At 34.8% G+C, this 12,052-nt stretch overlaps 1 protein-coding gene across 1 annotated transcript in view; it reads left to right on the top strand.

Moving 5' to 3' along the window:
• The window catches only part of ITFG1 (integrin alpha FG-GAP repeat containing 1), a gene marked incomplete at both ends in the record, with an annotated part of 68,138 nt that overhangs the window by 48,009 nt on the left and 8,077 nt on the right, over positions 1 to 12,052 (top strand). Inside the window, 2 exons of the mRNA XM_079541626.1 lie at positions 1,841 to 1,884; positions 3,903 to 3,981. Coding sequence (XP_079397752.1) covers positions 1,841 to 1,884; positions 3,903 to 3,981 — 123 coding nt within the window. The remainder of the gene's footprint in view (positions 1 to 1,840; positions 1,885 to 3,902; positions 3,982 to 12,052) is intronic.

The raw sequence follows: 12,052 nt of genomic DNA, 5'->3' as shown, positions 1-12,052 counted from the left end.
AAAAGGCTATTGTTACGCTATGATATTTGTAATTGAGAGTAATTAGGTTTTCAAATTGCCCTACCGTGTTTTTCCAGACTGCAGAGGTGTTGAGCTTTGAGCTCATTGCTTGGCTGCCCTCCTTCATTTCTGAGGAGGGATAAAAGGTAAAGCTGTAAGTGAACTCAGAGAAAACCAAACAAGAAGAACAGGAAGTTCGCTGTGGAGAAATTGTTTGCCTTTGTGTTATTTAAATATACGTAATGATTCTGAACATGCATTCTGCATGCTGTAAGATGAACAGAATTGCATCTACTGGGGGCTGATTCATGTGTTAGTTACTCTGTAGTTTGGCCTTTATTTTCATCATATTAGACTACAATGATTTGTCATGCTGATGGAAGATGTACTCTTTTTAAATAATACTGAGTATGGATAGTGTAATAATCACAAGCATGAAGAAAACTTTCTAGAAAAATGCTTATTTCACAAAGCTACATTAGACAGACAATTGTGTGATATTTTGAATGGGTAATAGAATAATTTTCAGCATCGGTATTACATATATCTTAAAATTGGTTTGCTTTGATTTTTAGCACTGTACTTGGTATGCTCATGTTTTTGTAGAAACCCCAGAAAATGGAAATTAGAGTAGCTTAAAAACATTTCTGCTGTGTCACAGGAGGGAGTATTTATAGTAAAACAGGCTTTATACCCATTGGTGTATCACTAAATGCACTGTGTGCATTTATTTGGTATATGGACAATGAAAGTAGTCAAATGAACTTGGTCAGGTTATTTGTTCCCACAGTGAAATTGAACAGCAAATTGCCATGTGCTGTTTTGCATCAAAATAGGAAGAGATGGCTCCACTTGAACATGCATTTTTGTCCAACATACAACATAATTTGTAGCTTGTTGTCCATCATTAGATACAGGCACCATCTTCAAATTGTACTTTGCCATACCGTCACCTTAATTGTCCAGACTTTCTTTTTGACTGTATAGATAGAGATTTTTCTCTATTTGGATGTTTAAAAATGTTAAGTCACAAACTAAAAAATTTTAACTTTGAAATAATTTCCATTCAGATTTTCACAGAAAATACAAATAGTCCTTATTATACTAGCTTGGGATGATTTTTGATCAGACACACCGCTTAGTGCCTCGCTGGCACTGCACATTTGGTACCCGAGATTTTGTGCATCTAATATTTAATGTGACAGGATGTTCTAGGTTACAGAACAGATGGCTTTCATTGTCCCCTAGTTGATTATAAATGTTCAACATTTCTATAGTCAGCTGATTTTTCAAGCTGACAAGTAATTCAACAACTGTCATATGCTTTAGATATTAAGAAGCATTATGCACATCTGCTTATAATGCTTCTGAATAACACAGAATAAACAGGTAATGGGACTTGATTTGAATCAAGTTTAAAGCCTTTATTTGGGGAAAAGCCTTTACTTTGCTCTTTTCTAGTTAAAAAAAAAAAGTAAAGCTGAATTTCTGACAAGTATATTTTAAATGGTTAGAAGTGTAATGAGTAAAATGTACGGTCCACTATGTTTTAACATTTTTTAATTTGGATTTTTTTCAACTGACAAATGTGTCTTTAGGAAGCAAGCTAACCAGTGAGGTATGAGAAAACAGTGATTAGCTGATTAATTTCTGCAAAGTAATATACTTAAGCAAATTAGCATTCTTGTAGTGCGTAAGTCGTAATGAATAAGATCTGTTTTGTTTATCTATCTTAATGGATACATGACATCTAGTAGTATGTTTTAACAGATTTTTGAGGTTGTGCTTGTAAGATGGCTTCTTAATATAAATACTGTAAGCTTACTTTCTGTTCTTGCAGTTCTCAGTGGCCTCTGTTCTAATGACTGTCCTCGGAAAATAACAGTAAGTATAACTGTGTCTTTACTATTTAGGTTTAAATAAGCTGGGGTCTAATTATGCTGACAATCGTTCACATACATAACTAGGACAGTTACTGACCAGAAGAATGTATGATCCAAAGATTGACGGGCCAAGTGGTGCATGTTTGAGACTGTCTTTCTTCAGTTGTCTCCATTGACTGATTCTGCAGTGAGATTTGTTATGCAGCATCACAGGGGCTGGGTTATGTCAGGTACAAGAAAAACGTGTAATACCGCTGGATGCCTAATCCATGAAATGTGCCACGTCTTGATCAGGGCAGTCATAAAGGTCAGGTAAAACACTGTGGGACAAATTCAGCTCTTGGGTGCTAGGTTGCAACGTCTGGGCTAAAGTCAGGTACATGGGTACAAGGAAGGAGGAGGAAGAAAGAGAAAGAAATGTACTTGGTTTTGATGGTTCTGCAGATTAGCTTAAGCATTAAGATGTCTTAATTCTATTTCAAATGTTTTAATAATCTCCAGAGACCCTGAAAGCCACCTGTTTTCTGTTAACTTTCAATTAGCAAATGACAGTATTCACAGAGAGAGGCCTAAAAGGGGAACTCGGGAATCAAAGTTATTTTTGCAGAGCTGAATTGCAAAAGCTGTGAACTTAAAATTTAGTTTGAAAACTAAAAAACAACCTGCTTCGAAAGAAACCATCCTTCAAGCCTATTTTAAGACATCAGATTAATTTCTGATAAAAGATATTAAGAAGTTTTTGGTAGTGTTATTAGCTTAATTACCAAAATGAGGAGAAGGTTTAGAAAGCAGATGTTAAACAGATGTTGAACACTTGATAGTCAAGATTATTTCAATGATACTATTTCAAAATACTATTGCCTTCACTGTAAAAAAAGAAAAAAGAAAAAAAACCCCAACAAAGTAACATAGAAAACTTAGTGTCATGAGGTGTATTATGTCAGAATACAAATACTTGGCCAAGACAATAATAATGCACATTTTAACATCAAAGAAGGTTCATCTTTCACAGTTCTGCATTAACATCATCTTTTCTGTCTCCTTATGCTTCACTGTGGCCAATTACTGTTTTCCAAGATTTGATGCTGGCTTTCATCATCGTTACTTATTTCTTACGGTTTACAACTTACTATTTTTTGAGGCATGATGCAAAACATTCATCATCTCTTCTTCAGTGAACTTTCTGCATCTCAGCTGAAAGGTCGTTCTACTGAACTCGATGTCATAATATCGGCTTGAATTCACTGTTTGAAGAGAAAGAAAAAAGAAAAATGCCTTATTTAAAATCTTCTCTTGTAGCTGTTCCCTGTCCCTCCCTTAACAGATAATTCCCCCCCACATATGCTCCTCCTATTCTCACATAGGTACATGTCACGGTTCATCACTCAGTAATCCACAACTCCCTTTGATTTTCCTTCCTTTTTTTTTTTTTTTTTACCCTCATAACTGTACTTTGATGTTTAAGCATATTTTCTGTGAAAATAATTTATTTAAAATAGGTATTGGTACCTGAAAATTAACTGTTCAGCTGTTTTAATTAAATAAAACATTGCTGAATATTGATAATAATTTTGAATTTCTATTCTATTTTCAAATTAAGAAACTCCATCAGAATGGAGCATTCTCAGAAAATCTTGAATGAGTCCTCTTGTTTTTTGGGTTTTTTTTTTTTTTTTTTTTTTTTTTTTTTTCTTCAGAGCATGCAGTTATAATTTGAGGTTTTAGATTTTTAATATATTTAAAGCTCCATAGGAAATATTCAACCTTTTGCCGTAGGACTGAATAGCTTTGCTTTCTTCATGAGAAACAGAATGGTACTTAGACAACTGATTAGCCGTATTTTGAAAATGAATTTCCATGTATTGCTATGGGCAGTGTAAGAGCAAGACCTCAAAATAATCTATCCTGCAGAAATCATTAATCTGTAAAAGTTTGTCTTTGCTTTCATATTTTTATTATTAGAGCTTTGTCTGTTCCTAAAATTTTGCCTGCTTCTTTTCCCTCCCCTCTCACTTTTAGCCTTTTGGTGTTAATCAGCCTGGTCCTTACATCATGTATACAACTGTCGATGCAAATGGATACTTGAAAAATGGGTCAGGTAAGATAATCTCATAAGAATAGACATTGCTAACTAATGACAATAATCTAAGGAAAGAGATGTGGGCGTTTTGGGTCCTAAATCAGTGTTAATGCTCTCACTCTGAGCACTGTGCTCAGAACTGTTCATTCTACCCTAGGAAATGCAGAGAAATAACATGACGTTAAATGTGTACCAGATAGCTGCAAATATTCTGATACTCTGTAGTACTTCTGCATTCATACATGCTTAAAGTTGGGCTTGAAATTATAAGGCTACGTTTTTGTTCAAGCTAGTAATTACTGCCCGTATATGAAAATGCAGAGTATTTTTTTCTAACTGTACAAGTTCAGTTTTACAAACTAATCCTCTAGTTTTGCTCTTGGCGTCACTGCTCTGAAAGGTTTCTTCATAAGCTAAATCTAAGAGCTTACTTGTTACAGTTAGGAACACTTAAAACACCACAGTAAATCTAGAGATGTGTAGTTAATCTAAGAGGAGAGCACAGTGCATCAGGCCATGCCATGCCCTTAGGCAGGCAGTGCTGCTGGGTAACAACTAGCATATCATTGTTGGCGGTTGCCAAGATGACGGCTGGCAAACTTTGTCAGTGCCGAGTCACTGTAGAGCCTCTCTTGTTAACCATACAGAAGAAACATACTGGCAAAGGTTTGTACAAGATCTCTCTCTTTTTCCCTGGATTCCTGTGGATGTGAAACTTACATCAGTATGCTGTCTTTTTGGTTATTTGTAGTCCTAAATAACTTGAATACACTAGCCTACTGAAGCGAAGCATAATTGAAGAATATGTGCTGCAAATAAAACTACAGGTTCTGTAAAATTCAACAGTTAAGTAGAAAACAAAATTCCATGTGAGAAAAAAACTCTTTAAGTGGAGATCAACAGCTATTTATAATGTTTTGTCCTCTGACTGGCCGTGTGGTCAATGTACAGTTGGAATTAGCCATAGCTTGAAATGTTCCTGCCCAAGCAGTGGGAAAGGAGTACAGCAGGGAAAAAAAGAAAAGAAAAAAAAGCTTAATGTACTCTGGAGAAGTTATGAAGAAACAGAAGATAAGTCTTGAAAGATGTTGCACGTTCCAGGCAGGAAGTAGGCCTGCTTGTAGAAGGGTGCAGGATTTCTCACCATGCAAATCCAGATGTGTTTTGTTTCACACTTTGCCTTGGTTTTGAAGGCAACTTAATTAAAGACAGGTTTTTAGAGATTGATACTGTGTTGTCCAGTGTACTTTAATGCTCACTGGTGTACCTTTTCTGCTCTGTACTTTTTAATGACTGGATATCTTGTTTTGAGTAATTTTGCTTCCATGTTGCATATTGACTGTAGACTTTGTGAGTGAGTTCTGTGGAGTATACTAAGAATGCTAAGAATACTACATAAGAATACCGTTGAAGATGAGCAATTTTATTGTACCTATCCCTTTCTTCAAAGACTTAAGTGCTTGCTTTTCAACACAGCAAAACTGCAAACAGCTTGTAATTATCTTCATATCTTAATAAAAACTCTTCTTTCTTTTCACAAATTTGTTTAATAAAAATTAATCTCTTCTTTCTGCTGTTATCTAAGCTACTTGCAGTTGACTGCTGTACCTCTACTCTTCAGGGCTATCTTCTGACAATATGTATATCAGGTATCAAATAAAGCTGCTTTTGACTGCTGTTGGTAGAGTTGCTGGAAACTACTGTAATTTCTAGATTACAAAATTTCTTTCCAGCCTGCCACTAGAAGTTAGTTTGGTGCATTCTTTCAATGAACATGCACCTAAATGAAGAGGTCAGTGAGTTTAAGGAAGTGTACTGTATTTATTCCTCCAGGCTCCCTTGTACTTAATGTGCCTGCCTAAATTTAGTACACCTGCTGAAGGAAAAAACAGCTTCATAATCCCTTTGGCCGTGTGTATTTTCAGTAGATATCTATGCACAATCGTATTATCAGAAGTACTGATAGTAACAAAAAAGACTTTTTTGCATAAATGAAGAAATGCATTAGTGGCACCATCAAACTGATCTTTTCTTCATTAGCGAAGAGCTACAAAATGACTATAAATCAAATCAGCTATAACACAATCTCTGCTGAGATCTAATTATACTCATCTAGATGCAACGTTCATGTAGTCGAGCAGTTTTTCATTCTGTTTATTTGTACTTAAAACTATCTCAGACTTAGAAGTCTGATATTTCAAGTGAAGTCATACTATACATTTATAAGACTGCATCTAGCAGCTAGTAGAATCTATATTATCCAATTCCTTAAAGCACTTTCTATTTGGGATACCAGAAATTGTAACTGTAGAGGATTAGAGGTTGGCAGACCTGGATGGTTGATCACAGAAACTCACGGTTGGAAAAGACCTACAGGATCATCCAGTATGTTGCTTTTTAAAATAAACTTAATTTGTATAAATCAAGATAGTTTAAATAAGTGCATTTGAAACTTATCTTAAGGAAACAGAGAATTACAAGTTTAGATGGGATTGGTTTGTGTGCACTCATTATTTCAGCAATCTTATAAGCCAGTGGGAAAATAAAGGTGTTCCAACTGCTGACCTCTGTGTCATGGAAGAATGCTACTAACTTACAAATTCCCTGTATCTGCAGGGGAATTAAGCTGATTTAAAATTTGGACCTGTTTTACGTGTCATTTTCTTAATCTTGGGGAGTTGGTGATGTTGGTTGTTTTTATTTGTTTTCTGGATCTCTTTTTTAAAATGATTGTCCTAGGGTTTGGTAGTTCTTTTCAGGAAGATTGCTTTTAGGAATGCAAAGTTCAATTTATTTACAGTTTACACTGGGAAATATCTATCAAATATGATTTCATACTGCTATAGTACTCTTACTCTTCACTACTACTGTATTTGCAATAATAAAAACCTAACAGAGCCCAATCATGATTAATTTCCTTTTCTGTTCTGACATGAAATAACAGTAATGAATTCCAAGTGCATTTATGACCCTCACAGTACTGCTAGAGGGAATTTTGTAATACTCTTTGATCAACTTCTCAGCTGTAATGTGTTAATAGATTTTTTTGAATCTGTATAATTCCTGCAAGTACTTCTCAGTCACATTTTCTGAACCTATTATATTAAGTTTTTAGCTAAAGTTTCTTCTTTCTTAAGTCCTACTTGTAAAATTCAATACATGTACTTCTAACTGGAATTATTGGCCTACAGGTTATTATTTTGATATGCGTTGTGTTACAGCCAAATCATATTCTATCTGACTGCCAAGGAAAACCTCAAGCGACGCTTTCATATATATGTATTGGCTGACAGTACCAAACCCAGATGGCATTTTTGGGCCATGTGTAAACCTAAGAAACGTCTTTTCCACATTGAGCTTTGAAAGTATGGCATCTATGTAACATCTTAAAACTAATTTTTATCAACTTATTTCCATTTTTTTAATATAATATATATCCATAGCTATATCCAAAGCTTTTAATTTTATGAAAGCAATAATTAAAGAATCTTATAGTTTATAATTACCTTTTCTGTATATCTATATATACCAGTATATATCCTATGTATCTATATAATCTCTTTCCAAAAAAGTAATATATAACAGTGTCGTTCTTTTTCTAATGAAAAGAACATTCCATGTTCAGTTTGTTTTCCTGTCACTGTTGCTATTTGCTGTCTTTACCAGAAGTTTTACCAGAGGAACAGTTATTGGTTGGACCATCTGAAACCAAACTAAAGAAGAAGAATGGTGAACATTTCTATTTCTGATGTTCCTAATTCTGCAGGTCGTCAGTTGTGAAATACAGTATCTTTTATGAATGCAATATTCATGCAAGCAGTAGAATAACAAGGCACATACGGCTGTCCTTATCAAATTCATTTTGAAGTTCTTTGATCTGCCAAGTCTTAACTGCAGCAAATTTGCATAATTGAGAGGGTTTTTTTAAAACGTTGTTAGAATTATTCTCTCTACTGTTAACATTCCAGTATGTTGTTAAAAGATAGCAGAATAATAATTAGCGTGTGTTCAGTGCTTTTTACTTCTATACTCCTCAATTTGCCTGTAATCTTACAACAAGAAATATTGTTAAATTAACTAAAAGGAATAGCAATTGCCAAAATGAGCATAAGTATTGGGTCTTACATCTTCTGTTAACATCTCCACAGACCTTTCTTCTCTGAGAAGCAATTCAAGTGCAACAGCTTTTTATATTGAATGCATTTTATGATCAGATCAGGTTCTGGTGTAAATCTGGGAGAGGTGGGTAAACTAATTTCAGCCATGTTTTCTGATCCTGCAGCCTGCCTTTTCCCTTTCTTTTTCTCTTGGAGTTTCTATTTTTCAGGAGTCTCAGCTCCACATCTGTATTTCCAGGTTTTTATTTGCTCCCAAGGATCTTGTAATATTGTTCTGAGAGAGTTTTTCAGCTGAATCCTTCAACCAGGAGTACCTGGAGTAAGCTAGAATACAGTAGCGGAACTTGAGCATAGAGTAAATTAAAGCTATTTCTGTGGCATGGTGGAGGTGCGTGAGCTGAATCTATTTACTAACAGTTCTACCATGGCTAAACTTAAAATGTGACATTTTTGCCAGCTGTTGTACTTTGCAAATAATGACCTTTTGTGTTTTCTTGAAAAAACTACTTACTCAATAAGTTTGATTCTATTCATTTTGTTATCAACTGAGTTTCTTAGAATTAATATCCTTGTGGGCTCAAAATAATGTAAATTGGAACAGATTCTTTATATAGAGCAGCTGGTTAATTTACTGAAGTATTTTGAGAAACTGCACAAGGACAATTTCATGCTGTAGCACCAGCACAAGAAGCATTTTACATTTGTTATTAGATAGTTGCAAAGGCTGAACAGCTCTGTAGAAACATCATACCATGAACACCAAGCTACCTTTAGCTATCACCTTCTTTTTATTCAGTTTTCTCTCTGCTACCTTTTCACTACACTCCAATTTTTCTGTCTTCCTGCTTTTTCTCCCTCTGCCATGCAACATCTGAGCCCTCAAATACCTTCACTTTCTCTCCTTTGTAGGCGAGAAGCCTTGAAGCGTGTCTGTCTGCTGCTTTGCACTGACAGATAGGACTGGCAGCTCTGCACGTCCATAACCTGAGCAGGACTTGGCTGACTCCTTGGCATGCTGACTAGGCAGACAGCTGAGGGGAAATAGAGCTCTCTGTAGATATTTTTGTGATAAGGGCACCTCTGGCAGAGAGGGCCTGTTATGAAAAGCTTTTTGAGATGTTTTTTGATGTATGTAGCAAGTACCAAACACGGCAGGAGCGTCAAGTTGATACGTACTTGTGTTTTGTCTGCAGCTTCTGCTATGGACTTCTTAATTTTCTCTCTTAAAGTTAAAATGGATGTATATCTGATTTTATATTTAATATGGGTTATTGTTGCAGTTTGTATCTACCAAAAATTTTATGACTGCGGCCAAGAGCCACAGAACAGTAAATTTTTTGTGTTTACTCATAGATGAATATTCATGACTATCCGTTATATTATCCCGTGAACACCTTCGCTGGGTTGCTTATATGGATCAAGTTGTAATTTGCTTAAGCAGCTGCCTGAAGTTCTGTGCTCTGATAAATACTGCATCTCATTTTAGAGCTCTGGTTTTGTTTTAAGCTTCCCATGACAGAAGGAAGGATAAGTCCTGGATAAGTCCTGCCCTTCTGGCTTTGTGAAATCTGTTTACTCTTTGTTGTTGCATTATGTTCTCATGTGTGTTCACCTCACATCCAATTTAGTTAAACAGCATGACTAGCAGTTTTCATAGTAGTCAATTACAGTGTAAACATTGAGGAATATCCCAGATAAAAGCAAACAAAGTTTTATATCAGTAGATACTTGACATTGTAGAATTCATTATGTAGAATTCTACTATATAGAAAATGGTATAGATGGAAGAACCTTGAGTCATTTAATAATTGAATATCTGAATTCTGTTAGGAGATATTTTGGTTGCTACAGCTGGAGGTGACTGTAGTATGTTTTTCTATGTAACTTTTTGTATAGAAACCTTTCTTGAACTCTAAATATTGCATGCAATACTATCAAACTTCAAATATTCAGGCATTATAAATAAGACAACTTTACAAAGGGTTTGAATATCAAAAATATGGTCATATAATTTTTGCTTTTCTTAAAAGGTTGGTTATTCTGCCTTTACTCTGTAAATTTTGTGGTGAAATTTGTTATTAATGAAGACATGTTCCAGTATAATTGGATCATTGGTGCATGGGCTGGCAGAAGTATCGCAGATGTTAGCAGCACCGAAGGCATCTAAGTTGCAATTACACAAATTCAGTCCACTTCCATGCTTTCTCTGGAACTCCAGGGAAAAAAAAAAATATTGTAGAAAAAGGCAAGAGATAAAGTTGTGCTGTGCTTATCTAGGATTTCCTTAGCAAACACCCAAGTCACAAGAAGGAAATATCCTCAGTGCTTCAGAAGCTCAGGTTGCCATTCTGCGTATCACTACCAAAAAAGGAGCTCTTACTCCACTGTATTTCTTTGTTCTCTCATCAGTAGGCTGTAACTCCAAAGGCAGTAATAAGGGAACTAAACTAAAGCTTTCAATGAGAGCTGAGGAAATTCAGTTTTCCAACTCTTTGAAAGCTTTCCAGCTCTGTCAGAAAAGATGCTTGCTGCAATAAAGTGTTTGGTTGGGGTTGTTTTTTTTTTGTTTGTTTGTTTGTTTTGGTTGGTTGGTTGGTTTTTGGTGTTTGTTTTTTTCTTTTTTACCAGAAAAACCACCTAAATTTTTAAGGGGTAAAAAGAATGTATGCCTGAAACTAAGCAACTCTTTGTTACAGTTTTGTAAGATGTGCATGGTTGGGATTTTTTTTAACGAGTTAATACATCACAAATACTACTTATAGTATTCACGGTTACTATTTATGTACATACATATATAACAGCTTTTGACAAATACCTCATTTCTCCAATTAGAGGAAAACATAGCAACAGGAAGAAACAGTGTAATATTTTCTTGTATGAAAATATATTTGGCCATTCAGTCCTCTAATAGATCAAATCTGGGGGGCTTTTGAAAGCCTAAATATTTTTACTGTATTTTAAATTAATCTGAATGGCTTTAATAATTTGGATCTGCAAGTGAAGCTTTGTAATTAAAGTTTAATAATTAAAAAAGAGAGAAAGACTGCAGGTCTGAAATGGAGGCTTCTGTTAGTTGGCAGTTTTTTTAGCAGTCTCATATATTCTGCTCTGTATTTCCTCAAAATTTGTTTAAACTGATTGAAAAACATCAGCATTGTGCACCTAGCTGTGTAGGTTCAACTAAGCTGGTTCGGATGTCCTGGTTCACACACAATCAGTTCTGTTTAAAAAAAAAAAAATAATAATAGCATTGCATCTACATGTAAATGCAATCACCTTCCATTAATAAAGTTCAATTGGTTTCATTTTAGCAGTTATGCTGCTTAGGTGAAGTCACCCTGAAGTAAGCTGTTGAGGACATTCAGTAAGTTTATGTCAGCATAATGGAAATAGAAGGAATACATCTTCATTCAGATATAACAGAACAAGTTCTGTATGTGTTACAGACAACACATAATTCAGTGTTCAGACAAGACTTTCAAAAGGTTAATGGTATGGATTGCTTCAAATTTTATATGCCAGACTTTGAAAATAAGGAGATAGATATGGAGATGATCAGAGCAATTTTTCAATATCAAACTGCAAGAATTTTGTGAGGTTTGGCTGCCTAACATCATGAACTTTTTCATAAAAATTCAGACTGACAGGCTGAAACCACTGAAAACCATATCTTAAAATGGTGTTTTCTTACTCTAAGCTTTTTGAAGCAATGAACTTACTGACTTTCAATTTAAAACCAAAACATTTATGACAACACCATATTCTGAGTTCATAGCACATGATATAACTGAGTGCTTCCAGATAGCTTTTTTTTTTTAAAAAAAAAAAAAAAAACATCTGCAAGAAAAGACTGTGTGCACTGTTAATAAGAAAATTTAAGTGTTGAAGTCTTTAAAGGAGAATTGATACACAGCATGTACAGGTGAAGGCTGCTTTGTGTCTTTTTTTTTTGTTATAAAAGTCTTGTTTAT

The sequence above is a fragment of the Tetrao urogallus genome (assembly GCF_951394365.1).
Source record: "Tetrao urogallus genome assembly, chromosome: 12".
NCBI classification, from domain to species: Eukaryota; Metazoa; Chordata; class Aves; order Galliformes; family Phasianidae; genus Tetrao; species Tetrao urogallus.
The sequence above is the reverse complement of the archived record's forward strand: the minus strand, read 5'-3'. Positions and strand labels throughout refer to the sequence as shown.